At 38.9% G+C, this 19,752-nt stretch overlaps 1 protein-coding gene across 10 annotated transcripts in view; it reads right to left on the reverse strand.

Moving 5' to 3' along the window:
* Window positions 1–19,752, reverse strand: part of sdk2b (sidekick cell adhesion molecule 2b) — a 628,575-nt gene that overhangs the window by 89,091 nt on the left and 519,732 nt on the right. For all 10 annotated transcript variants that reach the window (XM_087276682.1, XM_087276677.1, XM_087276680.1 and 7 more), the window contains exons 9-13: window positions 18,603–18,797; window positions 14,092–14,208; window positions 7,264–7,431; window positions 6,986–7,088; window positions 305–481 (exon numbers count right to left, since the gene is read on the reverse strand). In XM_087276682.1, the coding sequence (XP_087132808.1) occupies window positions 305–481; window positions 6,986–7,088; window positions 7,264–7,431; window positions 14,092–14,208; window positions 18,603–18,797 (760 nt within the window). The remainder of the gene's footprint in view (window positions 1–304; window positions 482–6,985; window positions 7,089–7,263; window positions 7,432–14,091; window positions 14,209–18,602; window positions 18,798–19,752) is intronic.

A 19,752-nucleotide genomic window follows, 5' to 3' on the forward strand; every position in this document is an offset into this window, starting at 1 on the left:
TTAAAAAAGAAAGATGAATCACAACATGCTGGATGGAGAGAGCGAAAAAAGAGAAAACCTATGAAATAAAAATGAGGGCAGACAATAACTGCTGTGCTATTAAATTAAAAAATGAAGGCAACGAGACAGAAAAGGAGGCCGAATGAGTACAGGTGATGAACAGGGATATTGAAAAACTGAATGAGATACGATTCGGGGAGCAGGAGCGAGAACAAATCAAAAAGAAATGATCAGACGAGATGAAGGAGTGCGTGGATGGGGAACAGAGCAGAGAGGATGATGGGAGAGCGTTTTCATCTCTGACCTGACGCGCAAGTGTGCGTTACGGGAGTCGTTGCCGCCAACTGATGTCACTCTGCAGGTGTATGTGCCGATGTCTCCTGACCAGGTCTGAGAGATGTGCAGAGTCCCGTTGACGTCCAGACGCAGCCGGGGCAAACCCTGAGTGACGATCACCTGACCGTCCTTCTCCCAAACAAACCTGGAAGTACACACAACAACATACTGGGGTCTAAAAATATCAATTCAATTGGAAGTCATTAGTTGTATTCCTGGTTTGAGAACTTGTATCCCTTCACTCAATTTCAGATAACACAGAATCCAATATAATGTACCGTCTTCTGTGACATATTCGAATACTGGGTTGAAATAAAAATATAGCAGGAATTAATTTGATTCGACTGGGTTTGATTTGATTTTGAAAATTGAAATATCATTCGCATTGCAGGCAATAAGTCAGACTTGTTTTCGGTGCATGTTGGACTCCGACAGGGCTGCCCCTTGTCACCAATTCTGTTCATAATTTTTATGGACAGAATTGCAAGGCGCAGCCTTGGGCTAGAGGGGGTCCGATTCGGGGACCACAGGGTTTCATCGAACATGGACCTTCAGCATGCAGTGGGGTGGTTTGCTGCCGAGTGTGACGCGGCTGGGATGACAATCAGCACCTCCAAGTCAGAGGCCATTGTGCTCCACCGGAAAAAGGTGGTTTTCAATCTTTAGGTTGGGGGAGATTCCTTACCTCAGGTGGAGGAGTTGACAGGTGGGTTGGTGCAGCGGCAGCAGTAATGCGGTCGATGTACCGCTCTGTTGTGGTAAAAAAGGAGCTGAGCCGAAAGGCAAAGCTCTTAATTTACCAGTCAATCTATGTTCTTACTCTCACCTATGGTCATGAGCTTTGGGTCATGACCAAAACGACAAGATCTCGGATAAAAAGTGGCTGAAATGAGTTTCCTTTGAAGGGTGGCAGGGAGCACTCTTATGGATAGGGTGAGGAGCTCTGTCACTCGGTAGGAGCTCGGAGTAGAGAAACTGCTCCTTCACATCGAGAGAAGTCAGCTTAGGTGGCTAAGGCATTTGTTTTGGATGCCTCATGGACGCCTACCTAGGGATTTGTTCCAGGCATGTCCCATTGGGAGGAGGCCTCTGGAAGACCCAGGACACACTGGAGGGACAATGTTTCTCAGCTGGCCTGGGAATGCCTCGAGATCCCCCTGGTAGAGCTGGAGGAAGTGTCTGGGGAGAGGAAAGTCTGGGGTTCTCTCTTAAGACTGCTCCCCTAGTGACATGGCCTCGGAAAAGCGTCAGAAAATGAATGATTGAATTAAATATCAATGCTATTATGCTATCAATGCTTTTTGATGCCAGTGCGCTCACCACACACCGGCTATTGGCGGAGTGGAGAGATAGTGATAGAGCCAATTCGGTGGATGGGGATGATTGAGAGGCCATGACCAATACGGGCCAATGGAGGAAATTTTGCCAGGACACCAGGGTTACATCCCTACTCTTGACGAGAAGTGCCATTGGATTTTTATGGACCACAGAGAGTCAGGACCTCGGTTTAACGTCTCATCCGAAAGATGGCGCTGACTCATAGTACATTGTCCCCTTCACTATACTGGAGTATTAGGACTCAAACAGACTGCAGGCTGAACGCCCCCTGCTGGTCTCACAAACACCACTTCCAACAGCAACCTTGTTTTCCCATGTGGACTCCCCTCCATGTACTAACCAGGCTCAGCCTTGCTTAGCTTCAATGCGTGATAGTCTTGGGCTACAGAGGGATATGCTTGTGGCCATCTAGAACTCAGAACGTTCTAGCATACATCTAGTAACACCAGAGACCACAGGGAACACTCAGTCATTAGCCAAGTAACCACCCGCATTAAGCATTAACCTAGTAACAAACAAGCGACACATGAAAACACTTGAGCATCCATCTAGCAACCACAAAAGATAAACAAATACATACATAAAACCTTTAAAGCAACATATTTGCATCCCATCAGAATACCTTAGCAGGTGTTTCTGGAATAGATCAAGTCATTACACTTTTACAAGGGAAATTATTTTCTTTATTAAGTCAGCAGAGTCGATTCTGATTTGATGTTTTCTTGCTAATGAGCGTTAATTAAAACATTCAACTGCTAATTAAAAAGCTAGTTAAGAAGAGACAAAGAGAGAGCAACATTAAATAATACAACTGCATCACTTTATTGCCTGAAAAAACACCTTAAGTGCATTTAACTGATCATATTAGGCTCATCACAAAGCCACTGTACAGTGTTTAGGGAACATCCAAGGTCATCAGGTGCTTCTAACAGATGTGTCTAACCTCTGCGTAATCGATAAGACCTTCTCACACACACACTGCAAACAGATATGCATTCCCAAACACTTGTGATTAATTGCATCATGGCCCGGCTTGTTGGAAATCCTTTTACTGCTGCTATCAATTACTGGTTCCATCTAACACAATTACCACTCCTTCCCATCCCTCATTCCTTACGAAACAAGCAGAAAGCCTCCACGGGTGTTCGGACGGAGATTAGGAAAGAAAGAAATGGGAGAGGTAGCTTGACATCAGCAAAAAAACAAAAAAAACAACTCTTACAAGTCATCGCTAAGTGAAGTTCAGGTTCTGACCGAGAGGAACTCACTCCCAGGTTTTAATGAGAGTCTGAATCTTGCCTTCAAATCGCTCCTCAATGCCAGTCCACCGTAATGGAGGACGACTTAGGCTGCAGACTTCCAATCGAGCACACTGAGATATTCCAGGCAGATTCAAAGGGTTGTGGAAGTTGTAAATGTTGAGATAATGTAATGGCTCATGATTTCACGCTGGCGAGGCATCATTAACACCAGACGATTTTATCTGTGGGGATTTGAATGTCGTGAAACATGGGAGGCTATGAAATTGCTTGGGCAGACATCGCTATACTCAGATTTTTTAACCATTTTTAATGAACCTCTGTATTCCAGTCAATGCTGAAAGTTTGATGTTTCTAACCAGGATATTCCCAGGTGCTGTAAAATTACAGTTACCTTTGCAGCTGTCCATTTGTTAATAACCATAGATATATACACTAGATATCGCATATGGACCCTAAACATGCCTCAATATCGCCATATTTGTACAGTGCTCTAAGGACAAAAGTCATTCAACCCCACTATTCAAGACTAAAGCCAATGTGAAGATGCTGGACTTTTGCAATGCATACTGTTGTTGTAACAAGCAAACAAAGCATAAAGGCAGAACATTTCATAGGTAAGATTTCATTTTTTTATGTTTTTTTGTAAGTTACAAACTTTTGTGCTCAACAAGTAACGTTATTGATGATAATGCAGTCACTTACTGCATTGACCATAAGGCAAAGTAGCACTAACTTGCTCTAAATATTAGGCTAATGCTAATTTTGTTGAATAAAATAAGCAAACAATGTAAATAAAATATGACAACAAGACGCTGCGGTGCTAGAAACTTGTATTATTGTTTGCAAAGTGAAGTAATGGCTAGTTTTTGAAGTAACTTATTAGAAGTACCTGATAACATAACAGGGCCTGCGCGTCAATTTGCATACTGTCCACCCTAAATTATTCAATTTAACAGGTAGGGAGGATAATACATTTTCATGCACAAAAGCACACACTTTTGTCGGCAATGCCCATGCGGTCTCAAATCAATTAGTGCAGAAAAGTGAAGTAAACTTATAATTTTCATAATTTAAATAAATATTTGTGTACCGACCACTGGGAAAACTCCCAATCATATGTGTATGTATCTCTGGCTCTGGATGGCCAGTCCTCCACTGCACCTTGGTCTGACATTCATTTCAAAGGAGCGCTAACCTGTACTAAAATGGCTGCTCTATTGACGCAGACCTTTCAATAGACAATAATTGCATAGGCGACATCTATGGTTATGGTAAATATCTATGGTTAATAGCAAGCAATGTTAGCATTGGTTCCACAGTTTTTATATTCGGCTACTGGAAATTTTTTTTAAACACGTATTAACATTGATAAAAAATTGATCCAGTAAAGTACTTTAGTTAGTAATACACACAATTTTCGGCTGCCAAAAAATCTGAAAACACCATTTTCATCCAAAAGTTTAATTATATTATTATATATTGTTATATTATTGACAGAATTTTTATTTCGATGCGTCTCTAATAATTGCTAGCAGCAATCACTCAGACCACACTAGCACCCACCTATTAATAGCTTAGTAACCATCAAGAAGAATCTAGCTTTCACCTAGTAACACCCTAAATACCGCTCTGAAGACTCTATAGCATTCATATAAAAAATGGTCTATTAACCATTTTAGATAGCATCTGCCTAATATTGCCTTGTGACCACTTTAGTATCCTCCTAGTAACCACCTATCAACCACACTGGCCACTCAAGCAACCACCAAGTAAGTATTTGTCTAGCAACCACCCTGACCTATTTAGCAACTATATAGTGCCTTAACAACCATTAAGCAAATACTGTATCCACCTAGCAACACATTAGCAACCACATAGAAATTGTCTAGTAACCACATACTGCAGCATTCTCTAACATCTGCCTAATATCGCCTTGTGTCCACTTTAGGATCCACCTAGTAAGCACATTGTCTGCTAAAGCAACCACCAAGTAAGTATTTGCCTAGCAACCACCCTGAACTATTTAGCATCTATCGAATGGCTTAACAACCATTAAGAAAATACTGTATCCAACTTGCAAAACCCTAGCAACCACAATAAAATGGTCAAGCAACCAAATACTGTAGCATCCTCTAGCATCTGCCTAATTTTATCTGGTGATCACTTTAGTATCCACCTACTAAGCACCTAGCAACCACACTGTCCACTCAAGCAACCACCAAGTAAGTATTTGCATAGCATCCACCCTGAAGTATTTAGCAACTATCTAGTGCCTTAACAACCATTAAGAAAATACTGTATCCAACTTGCAAAACCCTAGCAACCACAATAAAATGGTCTAGCAACCACATACTGTAGCATCCTCTAGCATCTGCCCAATTTTATCTGGTGATCACTTTAGTATCCACCTACTAAGCACGTAGCAACCACACTGTCCACTCAAGCAACCACCCACTAAGTATTTGCATAGCATCCACCCAGAAGTATTTAGCAACTATCTAGTGGCTTAGCAACCATTAAGAAAATAATACATTCAATTTACAACGCCTTACCCTTCTGAACAATCCAGCTTAAACCAGCCAAGGCTGGTTGGCTGGTTTTAGCTGGTTGACCAGCCTGGTTTTAGAGGGGTTTTGGCCATTTCCAGGCTGGTTTCCAGCAATTTCCAGCCTGGTCTTAGCTGGTCAGGCTGGAAAATGACCAGTCAAATCCATCTAAAACCAGCTTGACCAGCCTGGTTTAAGCTGGACAAAGCTGGTTTTGGCTGGACTCCCAGCTTGGCTAGGCTGGTCAAGCTGGTTTTAGCTGGTCATCTCCCAGCCTTACCCTTCTGAACAATCCAGCTTAAACCAGCCAAGGCTGGTTGGCTGGTTTTAGCTGGTTGACCAGCCTGGTTTTAGAGGGGTTTTGGCCATTTCCAGGCTGGTTTCCAGCAATTTCCAGCCTGGTCTTAGCTGGTCAGGCTGGAAAATGACCAGTCAAATCCATCTAAAACCAGCTTGACCAGCCTGGTTTAAGCTGGACAAAGCTGGTTTTGGCTGGACTCCCAGCTTGGCTAGGCTGGTCAAGCTGGTTTTAGCTGGTCATCTCCCAGCCTTACCCTTCTGAACAATCCAGCTTAAACCAGCCAAGGCTGGTTGGCTGGTTTTAGCTGGTTGACCAGCCTGGTTTTAGAGGGGTTTTGGCCATTTCCAGGCTGGTTTCCAGCAATTTCCAGCCTGGTCTTAGCTGGTCAGGCTGGAAAATGACCAGCCAAATCCATCTAAAACCAGCTTGACCAGCCTGGTTTAAGCTGGACATAGCTGGTTTTGGCTGGACTCCCAGCTTGGCTAGGCTGGTCAAGCTGGTTTTAGCTGGTCATCTCCCAGCCTGACCAGCTAAGACCAGGCTGGAAATGGCTGGAAACCAGCCTGGAAGTGGCCAAAACCCCTCTAAAACCAGCCTGGTCGACCAGCTAAAACCAGCCAACCAGCCTAGGCTGGTTTAAGCTGGAGTTTTCAGCAGGGTAGCAACCACATAAAAATAGTCTAGTAACCAAATACTGTAGCATCCTCTGTATTACCGACTGTAGAATCCACCTAGTAATCACCTATCAACCACACTGACCACTTCTGCATCCATCTAATGGTATAACAACCAAATACAACAGAAAACACTCTTTCCACCATATAACCTTATGAAACATACTAGCATCTAAATAGAATTAAACCAGCAACCTATCAGAACATGCAAGTATTTACCTACGAACACCATAGTAACCAATCTATACACTCTACGTCAAGCAATATAATGTAGCTTGAAAACAGATCCACTTATTGTAATACAAATAGGGTTAAGTTTCTAGTTGCAGGTCTAGTTGTGTTCCAAACCAAAATAATATTAAAATACCCTAGCAACAGCACAGTAATGTATTAAATCCATCTAGAATTTCTCAGCAACTACGTAGGGATACCACATACAGCATTTTAGAGGTAAACACTGATATTTTTTAGCATCCGCCAACCTAGCTTCAATGTTTTTTGTTTACGGGAAGTGTGTGTGGGCCGCACCTGACTGAGACGCTGGGGTCATGTGTCACACCGCAGGTCATGGTGGCTTTCGTTCCTTTGATGACGCTCTGATCCTGAGGGGGATTAGTAATGCGTGTGCGGGCTGGAAAAAGGAACAAAGTCAATGCTCATATGCGCAGGTGTATGACAAAAACATGCAAACACACTTCATCATAAAGGAAAGAAGAGACTTGTGATCTATACACTTCAAAACACACACACACACACACACACACACACACACACACACACACACGCACACACACACATATACTCACCCCAGACCACAAGGTCAGCAGAGGCCTCGTCTATGCCACGTGAGTTGCTGGCCATGCAGGTGTAAGTGCCGGCGTCTGATATATGGGACGGGCTTATGAGTAAACTTCCTGATTCCAGGAGAGTAAACCGCGGGAGCTGAACGGAACCACTTGCCAGCACTCGTTCTCCTGCAAAGACCATAAACATATTTGAGATAAAATGTTTGAAGATGACCACAAAATAAACTGTGACCTAGTGGTAGAGCAGGGGTGCCCAAACTTGGCCCTGGAGGGCTGGTGTCCTGCAGAGTTCAGCTACAACTTGTCACAACACACCTGCCTGGAGGTTTCAAGTATGCCTACATAGAGCTTGACTAGCTTGTTCAGGAGAATTTAATTGGGGTTAGAGCTAAAATCTGCTTCAATCTGAGTTTGGGCACCCCTGGGTTAGAGAGTTGAAATAGTGATCCAAAGTTACTGTGGCAGGTTCGATATAACCGGTACTCTCTTCCAACCTAAATACCATGGCTGAGGTGAGAATCTCTGAACAAGGCACAAATCCCAACTGCTCCCTAGGCACCACAGCAATGGCTATCCACTTCTTCAGGTGAGTGTCCATGCTGTGAATGTGTTAATTCCTAGTATGGGTCACTGTCAATGACCACGTCACAACCTTTCCTTTTCTTCCCTTCCTTTTTCTCTGCTTCCCTTCCCTTGCCTTTGTTTTCCTTCTCTTGTCTTCTCTTCTCTTTTATTTCCTTCTCTTCTCTTCTTTTCTCTTCTCTTCTCTTCTCCTTTCCTTTCCTTTGCTTTCCCACACTGTAAACTTTGCTTCAATTTTACAGTTATTTACTAAAAAAACGCCCAGTAAAAAACACATACATTCTTTACAGTTCACTACAGTAATATGTACTGCATTGTGTGTAATTAAAAAACGTTTACAGTAAATTACTGCATATTTGGAATTTGCGGTATTGTACTGCAATTTAACTTACCCAATTAACCTATACCGCTGGACTTGTAGGGGGAAACCAGAGCACCCAGAGGAAGCCCACGTGAACAAGGGGAGAACATGCAAACTCCACACAGAAATGGCAGCTAATCCAGCCAAGGCTCGAATCAGCGACCTTCTTGTTGTGAGGTAAGAGCCCACTGCGCCATTGGGCCACCCCAAAATGCTTAACAGTGTACAGTATATTAAAGTGCCCATTATATACTCTCTTAACTTATTCATGGATTACATGCAGTTTTAAACATTTGGTTTACATTTTTTACAATACAACAATGCATATATTATAGACAAGTAGTTAGAGAGTTCATCTTGTAACCCAAAGGTCGCAGGTTCAATTCTCAGTGCTGGCAGGAATTGTAAAAGATGGAGTGAATGAACAGTACACTCTTTCACCCTTAATACCCACGACTGAGCTGCCCTTTACCAAGGCGCCTAACCCCCTAATTGCTCCCAGGGCACCCCAGCAATGTCTGAAATGTGGGCCAGCATATTCTGGGTGTTCTTTCCAATTGGTTATGCACAAAATCCCCCCACCAGAAAGCAGATGCCCAAACCAGCTCCACTGAAGTAACATCCAGATGTCTGAGTCTCATTTTCTGTCTCACAAGGACAGCCCAGACACCCTGCCGAAAAGATGTCTGGGTTACTAGTGTAACCTCTGTTCTCTCAAATTTGGAACGAGATGATGTTTAGAGAACACAGACACAGAGAGACTGACCTGGTTAATACTCTAACCGCTGTTCCATTATGCAGGGAAACAGGCAGTGTATTGAATCTGACAATACAGGGACTTTATTTCTACACCGAATCAAGAGTACCATTAACCAAAGCTATGAGGGATGTTTGGAACTGGTAAATCAAACGATTGCTCCATCTTTACTATAATGGTCCCCATTACTGCTGCTGATCCCTGTGTTGATTTTCAAACTCTGACTAACCATCCCTTGTACTTGTATGCTGTGTACATTTTCAGTGATCTCAAATTGCTCTCGCATGTACCATTTACACGTCCTCTTCTTGCGTAAATCCACCAAAGACCACAATATAAATACGTTTTAGTTTTAAAAAAATAGGGTTTTAGAGTGAAAACGATCCGCACTGGCGTTTCACTCTTTGTCTACACTATACAGCTGAAAACGCACATCACATGACTGCACACACACTCTGGCATGCACTGCAGCGATGAGATCTGTGCACGTCGGACTGTTCATCTGACGAACAGTCCCCCTTGGGTGGACCCAATCTCACTATATTTGTTATATTTGATATTTAATTCATCTTGTTGTCTACATCTTATGACATATTCCCCGACTTTGGTCTTTTGAATCGATTACTTGTTCTCAGGTAATGTGTTTTGGCTAAGCGCAAATATAAATTAATATATGAATTAATGTAACCACGTACACTGATTCTGCACATTTGACTGATTGCTTGCATTTATATAATGTATAAACTTATTGCACATTTTATTTTAATAATGGCCATTATTTATTATTAAAACTGATATTCAGCAAAAGAGAGGGTATGTTTCTAATTTTCAATGAAAATGAAAGGAGGCAGTAATGTTATAGGCTCTGTTTGGTTCTAAATATGCACACAGTGAAGATGTCGCTCATATAAATATGCAGCTACACGACGCTTCAACATTTTTGGTGTCTGTTGAGTTGCTTATATCAAAATGAAAATAGGCAGTTCCTTATATCATGTTTTCATTTTATTGATAAGATGAAGTGAAGGTGATGTGACTGATGTTATAAAGTACACTGTCCACTTTGAAGATTTACCCGACGTGTCCTCGGGAGTTTGCTTTCCATAGTCTGAACTTACAAGACTGGATTTTGTGTAGGCTACTCAATAATGAGGAAAAAGCCCCAATCAGATAGCTGAATGTCTAAAGTCATGCCTCAGATGTCTCCGTTTTCCCCCATCCACACTGAGACGGAGCAGAAGCGTTTTAAAATGAAAACAGCCACTTCAACGTTTTCAAAAAGCTTTGTTTTCGGTGCTCGAAAACTCTGTTGTAGTGTGGATGGATTACATAACCATTGTAAAACTTACGGGTTTTAAAACTGGCGTGTCGGCGCCAATAGCCTAGTGGTTAGTGCATCGACACATAGCACCAAGGTGCTTATGGCAACCCGAGTTCGATTCCCGGCTCGATGTCCTTTGCCGACCCTTCCCCTATCTCTGCTCTCCATACTTTCTTGTCTATAAACATTCACTGTCCTATAACAATAAAGGTGAAAAAACCCTAAAAATAATAATAAAAAATTATTATAAAACTAAAACGTATTTGTGTAAACGGGGCCTCAGTGTTGGGGTAAGTGTTGCAAGTTTCTGTTTACATGGGGAGTTGAGAGCATGAGACTGATTCCAGTGACGCTCCAGGGACAGACGAGTCTTCGCTGAGGCCAGCTTCCAGCCTCCACTGCTGAGACTGCAGCTCTACACAAGACTTTTGGCCAGCGGAGAAATTAAAATGGTCGTGCCGAACTGAGTCTGGTTCTCTCAAGGTTTGTTCTTCACTCTCCTATTGGTGAAGTTTTTTTTCCCTTTCCGCTGTCGCCACTGGCTTGCATCGTTCAGGATCGGTAGAGCTAAGCATGAATGAATTTGCTCTTCAGTGTTTGGACTCTCAGTAATGATTTCAAACCACACTGAACTGAGCTAAACTGAACTGAACTTAAACACTAAAAACTGAACTACCCTGATCTAGTTACTATGACCATTTATGTGAAGCTGCTTTGACACAATTGTAAAAGCGCTATACAAATAAAGCTGTATTGTATTACTTGTGCTCGGTGGCTGTGTCTGAATACCCTCATGCCCTAAGCTCTGCTTTAAAAAAAATAATAAAAAAGCGTGAAGAAGCATTCTGTGTGAATGACCCCTAAGGATTCCAAACTTCAGCATCCTGGCTGCGTACTAAAATCCTGTCCATGAATATCTCAAACAAGCTGAACAAGTTGACCCTTAACACTTTTGTTTTTGTAAAACTTTAAGACACACATTCACTGTAGGTTTGAAGGTTATCATAACCCAAATACCACACTTGATTATGCTGCAAATCTATGGCTTAGTTATCAACAATAGATTCTTTCTGTACCTGTGTTTTTTTATGGTTGAAGGGTATTAATAATTTAAGTATTTATAGCCATCTTTCTTCAAACCCATAGGATTTTATTTGTTCACAACAAAAGAATTGCACTGCTTGTTTCTTTCCATGCAATTAGTCCCCATGGGAACTGAACATCCGAGAAAAAAACAACACAAAAGCACTATAAAAAAAGGCAGTGGCCAACAAAATTCAAATATTGTATCTAAATTATTATGAAGTACTGTAAAATTATGCGAGAAGCTGACTGAAATGAACCTTATTATACTAAGACAGCCTTCCTCTTCTAGTGAAATGTGAGTGATTCATTGAAGAGATTATACTCAACCTACTCTCCACTACTTTCTTTTAAAAAATGTCAACATTTTAGTGAAAAAAAATACTTAAATTGGGGTCTGCTGGGCACACAAAGGAAAGGTTTAATATTAGAGGACTTGGAATAAAATATGAGTGATGTGGACTGCTTTTATACATTCTTTTTAAAAAGTTCGACAGTCTCAGTCCCAGCTCATTATAACTCCATAGAGAATAATAAAACCAGTCTTTAAAACTTGTGCTCCACAGAAAGCGTTTGTAATAATGGAAGGGTTAGTAAACATAGACAGAATTTGTATTTTTAGGTGAACTAATCCTTTAAACCTACAAACACGCTTGTTTACTTTCCTTCAGCTACAGCGTGAAATGTAAAGCACAGTGCTGGGGTGGACATTCTGCTCTCTAATCTGTCAGTCTCCCATACAAATATTTCAATTTTGTAAAATCCAGCTGCTTACATTTCAGATGGCTTTGGTTAAAGATTTGTAAATTAAATGGACAGTTTAAGCAAACAAAACAGAAGTGGGTATTTAGGAAACTAGTTTTTAAAAATGCTTAAAGACATTTTAGAGTCTTTTTTGTGTGACATTTCAAACAGCATGGTGTACAACTTATAGTGGAGGACAAAAACCTAAATAATGAAATAGTCAAGCTTTATTTTTAAAGTACAAACTATTAACTGAGACTTTCAGCTCAATATTGGCTACTTATTAATTGTTAGCATGATATCAGTTGTGTTTAGGTATTGGGTTAGATTAGGGAGGTACTGTGGAATATGACCATACTTTATAAGTACTAATACACAGCCAAAATCTTAATTATAGGCAGGTAATAAGCCACTATAGTCAACTGGAAATTAAACTTACGTGCTACCAGATAAATACATAGCTAGTCTTTGTGTTCAGACACTGGTTGTCTTCTACTGTACTATGGAAGAAACAATAATTGATTAGTGCATACAAAAAACAGTTGTTTATGAATCTAAATAACATCCAATGTCAGACAGATTGAGTCCAACTGGGCGGATGTTGTGGACCTGGCATATAACACTTCAATAGCATTTGAAAAAGGTTACAAATTTATATTCTAAGTATTTTATTGTTATATGGGTAGTTAAAAATAGATACTTATATAGTTTGTTAGTTTGTAGTTAGTTTTGTAGGTAGGAAGTCTGAAGTTTGAGAAAATATAAGGGGTCACTAGCTTTATCAATTCTTTAACTTTTATTAATAACATTTTTACTGAACTGCACCTTAAATAAATACTATGATGTGACACAGCAAATATTAAGAAAAACAAAAAACAGCATGAGAGCAATTTTATCTTCATTATTGGACACTTATTGTCATGATTTGTGTGTCTAAATGTTGTAATTATGTATTTGTTGTGTCATGTGATTCCCCATGTGTTGTGTTTATGTCCCCATGTACTTCTGTTTATGTCATGTGAGTCCTTTGTTCTGTTTTCCCGCCGCTTGTTAATGTTCATTAGTTACACCTGTGTCACACCCCATATTCACTCAGTTCAATCATGTCCTGTGTATTTATAATAATAATAATAATAATTCCTTACATTTATATAGCACATTTTTGGGAGGATTATTTACATATTTCTCTTTAGTTGTTTAGAGGTGGGGGAGGGATTAGTTTCTTACTAATTACTAATTACTGATTAGTAATTTTCTTTGATTTGGCACCGCTTATTTTCCTTCCCTCCATCAGGTATGTTTGTTTACTTTTGCATTTATTGTATATATTGATAAATATATTTTGAGTGATTTAAATATTCATTTCGTTATCTTTATTGCAATAAAGCGAACCACCTTTTTTGCCACATCATTGTCTGTGTTGACCCATAGCAGCTAACATCTCAGGGGAATTCTTAAAATATTGGGTTGATATAATTATGTTAAGCCCCTTTTCATCCGCTGAGCTACACGGGGCGTAACAATGTGTATGGATGAAAACAGCCCTCTGAGCCTACCAGTAGGTGCAGTAGGCCCCTATTGGCCCATATCTATCAGCTGATAACCACTGATAACGCCCATACAATCAAGTGATAACATTTGAAGCGGGTGCATTAACTGCATTTTAAATGATGACAATACGGATTATTTTAATTTTGGTCATGTGTGAAAGTGAAAATGCATCATCATGTCATCAACGCATGCATAAATGTAGCCAATATAAAATCAAAATCATTTTCATTTAATCTGTCATCTGCACTGTATAACGTACAGGCTGCATTGCAGTAAAATCGTGTTATGGAGTGGCAGAAAACAACCATCCAGAGCAGGTAAAACAGAGGAACAGAGAGGCACTGAGGTGAACTGCAGCTTGGGAACTGACACTTTGTAGCTGTTCTTCAGAAATATGTGAGTGGAGACATTGAAGGATGTGTTCTTCACCTTTCTGCCAGGTGATGGCAGGACGGGGCGCTCCCGAGGTCTCACAGTGCAGGATAACTGACATGCCGTCAATCACAGTGCTGTCGGAAGGCCCTGCCGTGATGTTCGGTGCTATACCTGTGAGAGAAGCACACCGACTGCATGAGAAACAAAGATGCGCAACACCACACACACACCTTCAAACACCTCCTCACATTCGTAAGCGATGGGAAATCACACAAAACCCAGTTCTTGCCGATCAAAGCACGGCTATTGAACAAAACAAGAAAAAAACAACAGAATGAAAGCTGGTATAAATCGAGAAAGCTGAATAACCGAACAAAAGCAATTCATGAGGAAATGTAGACAAGGATGAGAAAATTGGGGATTTGGGAAGTGTGTGTGAAACAGTTCCTTGCAATTTCTAAAAGGATTGATGAAGGAAAACTAATTCTTAAAGTGGTAGTTTGCCCACAAATTACAATTCTGTCATTTACTCAAGCTCACACACTGTAAAAAATGCTGCGTTCCACAAAAAATTCTTCATTTTTTAACACATATCGATTAAGTTAACTTAAATGTTTTTCAAATTTAAGTGCATTGAACATAAAACAATTAAGTTGTCCCAAAAAAAAACATAAGAATTGTGCTTTTTTTGTGATCAACGTTTTATTGACTTTAGATTAACAAAATAAAAGACATTCAAACAAACAAACAAACAAACAAACAAACAAACAAACAAACAAACAAACAAACAAACAAACAAACTAACTAACTAACTAACTAACTAACTAACTAACAAACAGGGGAGGGGGAGCAACATACATATCAACAGTTTTCAATCTGAAAGATTTACATGAGAAAAAAAAAAAAAAAAACCTTTACATGGTCATTCCTTTATATAGTCCAAAATGGGGAAAGAGAAACATTGCTATGCATCAATGGTACTAGGTCTAACCTTATTAATTTGTGCTATTGCAGCTTCACAAGTCATTAATTTAGAATTGTGCTATTTTAACTAATTTTCCACAAATTTTAAACAAGTAGTTTGAACAGGCAAATGAAAAGTCATTTTTGGTCTGTATTGTTTAGTATATGTTAGACTCTGTATAAAAATAATATAATTTCAATAATATAAAAATATTAAGGATAAAATAGAATTACATTTTGGACCTCAATGACTTTCATTGTCATATATTGCATTTCAGAGAAGAAAGTCAGGTTTAAAACGACATAAATTAGATAATAAATAATGACTACATTTCAATTTTGGATAAACTATCTCTATAATCCAAACAAATATATTAAAAATAAGGTGGTTAGGAAATTAAAATACTTTAACAGAAGAAAAATAATGTATTATTAAATGTAAACAGGAATTTGGAGGCAGACTGATTGATAAAAAGTAAGATTAATACCTAAATGAATATTAAAATATTGTAATTTACTCATCGGTTACAGAGTGGTAAGACTTTCTACACACAAAAAAACGATATATTTTTAACTTGTTCAAATTACTTATTTAAAATGAGCTGAAACAACACAATGCTTAAGTTTTTTTGGGAGACAACTTAATTGTTTTATGTTCAATCCATTTCATTTAGTAAAAATGACTAAGTTAACTTAATCGATTTGTGTTGTGACAACATAAAGGAATTGTGTGGAATAGTGATGCACGGGTCGGGTTGGGGCAGGTAAAGAAATTGTCACTTAATTTGCAGGATGGTTTGGGGCGGGTGATTAAAAATAAAATTAAAATGTCCATATATGGTGCACGCAATTCTCTATAGTCTATTTCAGGGGTGTTCAAACTTTTTCTAATGGAAGGCCAAAAACCAGTCTTGATTGAGCATGCTGGACCCAAGTTAAATATACCAAACTCTATTACATTAAAGTTGCCATTGGTGATTTCCCAGTTTATTTAACATTTAAAAATAACCTGAACACATTGTTTTATATTAACTAATACAGAACATATTTTCTAATGAACGTATTACAGTAAAACAATCTCATTTATAACAGAATGGAGTTAAACTAGTCAAGCTGCACCTGTTTTTTACCCTGATTTGCTAACCAATGTGAACATTTCATTAAATAATTTATTAATTTATTTTTGTGTGTGTGTGTAACTCAGCAATAAAACAAACAAAAAAGGTTAAATCAGATTAGAAATGACAATTTAGGTATTTGCCCATAACCCTTACTTTATTAACAGATGGGATGGTGGGCCAAATCAGAGGTTACTATGGACCACCTTTGGCCTGCAGGCCGTAGTTTGGACATCTCTGGTCTATATTAATATTTGACAATATCTATTTTCATAGTTTATTAAGTTATTTGATAAGGTTACAACATAGCAAAGTAACTTTCGTGACCTCCCCAAACCTTTGGCATCACATAACACATCACGAAAGAGCCAAGCAGCTTCTGCTGTCAGCCACAAACAATTGTGGAACAAAACAGGAACATTTGTGGAAAATCACTTGCGTGGAACCTAGCACTCTTTATAGTGTACCCTAAAAGAATGATCTTTGCTGTGTGTTCAAACTACTTATTTAAAACCAGCTGAGACAACACAATTCTTAAGTTGTTTTGGGACAACTTAATTGTTTTATGTTCAATCTACTTACATTTGTAAAAACTAATAAGTTAACTTAATTCCTTCATGTTTGGCCAACAAATATTGATAGTGTGATGAACCCAGGGTTTTTTAAAGTGTACACTACTGACAAAAGTCTTGTCACCATATCCAAGTTTTAGGAATATAGGATTTTTTAGGAAATAATAACTAGACTTCTAGTCATTTGGTATCGGAAGTGGCTCATATCAAAAGGCAAAGGCCTCTAGATTATACTTATTTTACCAAAATAAAAGATGATCATGCTTTGATTTTTAATTATTTCATTAGGACAGTAAGGTCTGACTTTGCTTAGATAAAAGTCTTGTCACTTAACAGAAATAATGTACTGTATAGAATATAAAGTCATGGTGCTGTGGAAAAATAATTGATATTGTGTATGACTCCCATGAGCTGCATCCATACATCTCTGAAGTGACTCAAAACACTTATTAATAAAGTCATCTAGGAAAGACAAAGAAAGCGTTCTTGCAGGACTCCCAGTGTTCATCAACATTCTGTGGATACATCTTCAATGCCTACTCTTTCATCTTCCCAAGACATGCTCAATAATGTTCATGTCTGGTGACTAGGCTTGCCCACCCTGAAGCGCCTTGACCTTTTTAGCTTTCATGAACTTTGATGTGGAGGCTGACGTATGAGAAGGAGCCCTAATCTGCTGAAGAATTTGCCCTCTCCTGTGGCTTGTAATGTAATGGGCAGCACAAATGTCTTGATAACTTAGGCTGTTGACGTTGCCATCCACTCTGCAAATCTCTTACATGCCCCCATACTGAATGTAACCGCAAACCATGGTTTTTCTTTCACCAAACTTGACTGATTTCTGTGAGAATCTTGGGTCCATGTGAGTTCCAATAGGTCTTCTTCAGTATTTGTGATGATTATGATGTCGTTCAACAGATGATTCATCGAAAAAATCTACCTTCTGCCACTTTTTCAATTGATTGACTAGAAGTCAAGTTATTATTTGGTGTTCTTACAACTGGGATCGATGACAAGAATTCTGTCAGGTAGTGTATATTCTGCACAGAACAAAAGATGTATTTTAGACCCCATGTCTTCCATTGTTTAAACAAAAACAGTTCATATTATCATCTATTGTGTTCGGGCAGATGAAAGTCAGTCATACAGGTTTTGATCTTCCTATAAGGTGAACAATGACAAGATTTTAATTTGGGATAAACTTCCCCTTCTTCTACCATCCTTACTTAATATCAGTGTTCACTGTACACAAAGCAAATAGATTTGACGCTCGGTGTTTTAGCGAGTTATATGTGTCTCTGAGCGGCAAGATAAGCTCAGTCAGTCCCCTATAAAAGCCCTCTTTATCTCTCACTGTCTCTCTGTCAGTCTCTCTCTCTCTCACTAATTCTTCCTCACAACAGGGTATTAATCACAGCCACAAAAAAGCACATCAGCCACACGAGAGAGAATGAAACAGGGAAGAAAAGAAGCCATTGTTGGTGAGGCATTGAAAGACTGCGAGAGAAAGCAACAGACAGCGAGAGAGAAGCCGAGGAAAAAACGTCTGTGTGTGTTTGTGCATCAGTGTAAAAGCATTTGACTAAAAGGGATGGTTCACCCAAAAATTAAAATGACCTCATCATTTATTCTCTCTCCTGTGGTGTTTAAGTTTTAAGAGTTTATTTCTTCTGCTGAACACAAAAGAAGGTATTTTTAAGGTTGCTGGCGTCCATTGACTTTCATAGTAAGAAAAAAAACTAAGGAAGTCAATGGGTGCAATCGAGTATAATTTTTCGAAATATCCTCTTTTGTGTTTAACAATGTATTGACCATTAATGATTATTATAGTCATTTTTTTACACTTCACTTCTTATCCAATATCCACGTTTACATTAGTAGAAGAAAGAGATGGAAGGGTGGATGAACTCACTGGTCACTGCGAGGTAGGTGTTGGTCTGCACCTCTCCAGCTTGGTTTCGGGCGAAGCACTGGAACATCCCGGTGTCATCAGGCAGAAGGCCGTTTACCTGAAGGCTACCGCCGCTCAACACTCTGTAGCGCGGCGTCTTCACAGGGCTTATGGGAACTGCATCTTTATACCACACAATATCAGGCTGAGGGACACCTGAAATCAAAAGGAAAAGAGAAAAGGTGAATGACATGATAGTTTAGAGTATTCATGGTACCTTCATTCATTCATTAATTTTCCTATGGCTTAGTCCCTTATTTATCATGGGTTGCCACAGTGTAATGAGCCACAAACTATTTTGGCATATGTTTTACGCACTGGATACCCTTCCAGCTGCAACCCTGTACTAGGGAAACACCCATACACTCTCACATTCACACACACACTCATACATTATGGCCGATTTAGTTTACCCAATTCACTTACTGTATAGCGTTTGAACTGTGTGAGAATGTGGGGGGCATTCAGTGTGGATAGCAAAGTAAGAATTTAGTACCGTTAACCTGTTTCTTACTGTGCATATGACAAAAAACACTTAGAAGTTGAACTAAAGTTTTTCTATAAGGTTTCCATCGTTGGTAAACATGATTTAAGAACTAATTTAGTTCTAAAGCATTAACTAATATATATTTGGACTTATACATTAAATCTGTTAACATTATTGTATTTAATGTGTTGTAAACACTCATTTATTTATTAAAAACATTTTAAAGTCACATTTATTAATACTTACAAAGGTTAATAACTAATGTTTATTGTTTGATTTTGCATTAAAATAATTATAATAATAGTTTTGAGGGCAAGTAAATGGTGAGTAGAAAATGATGTTAATAAATAATGTTAACCTAGTGTTGAGGGTTACTATGCTATAATAAGCTCATTACATGCATAATATTATTTAGATTTTACTTTTCAACATTCGTAAATCTGACACTGATATTTGAAACACAATAAACATTCACTGTAATAAAAATAAAAAATAAAAAGTTTTAGCTAGCTGCCAAGGAGATATGAATATTTTTTTATTAGAACGTTTTAAGCGTTTTATTAAACTACAAATCAGCAAATTAGGAAACAAAAAATAAATAAAAATAATAGTAATAAAAATGCC

Source organism: Danio rerio, chromosome 12 (genome assembly GCF_052040795.2).
Source record: "Danio rerio strain M-AB ecotype USA chromosome 12, GRCz13ab, whole genome shotgun sequence".
Taxonomy (NCBI): Eukaryota; Metazoa; Chordata; class Actinopteri; order Cypriniformes; family Danionidae; genus Danio; species Danio rerio.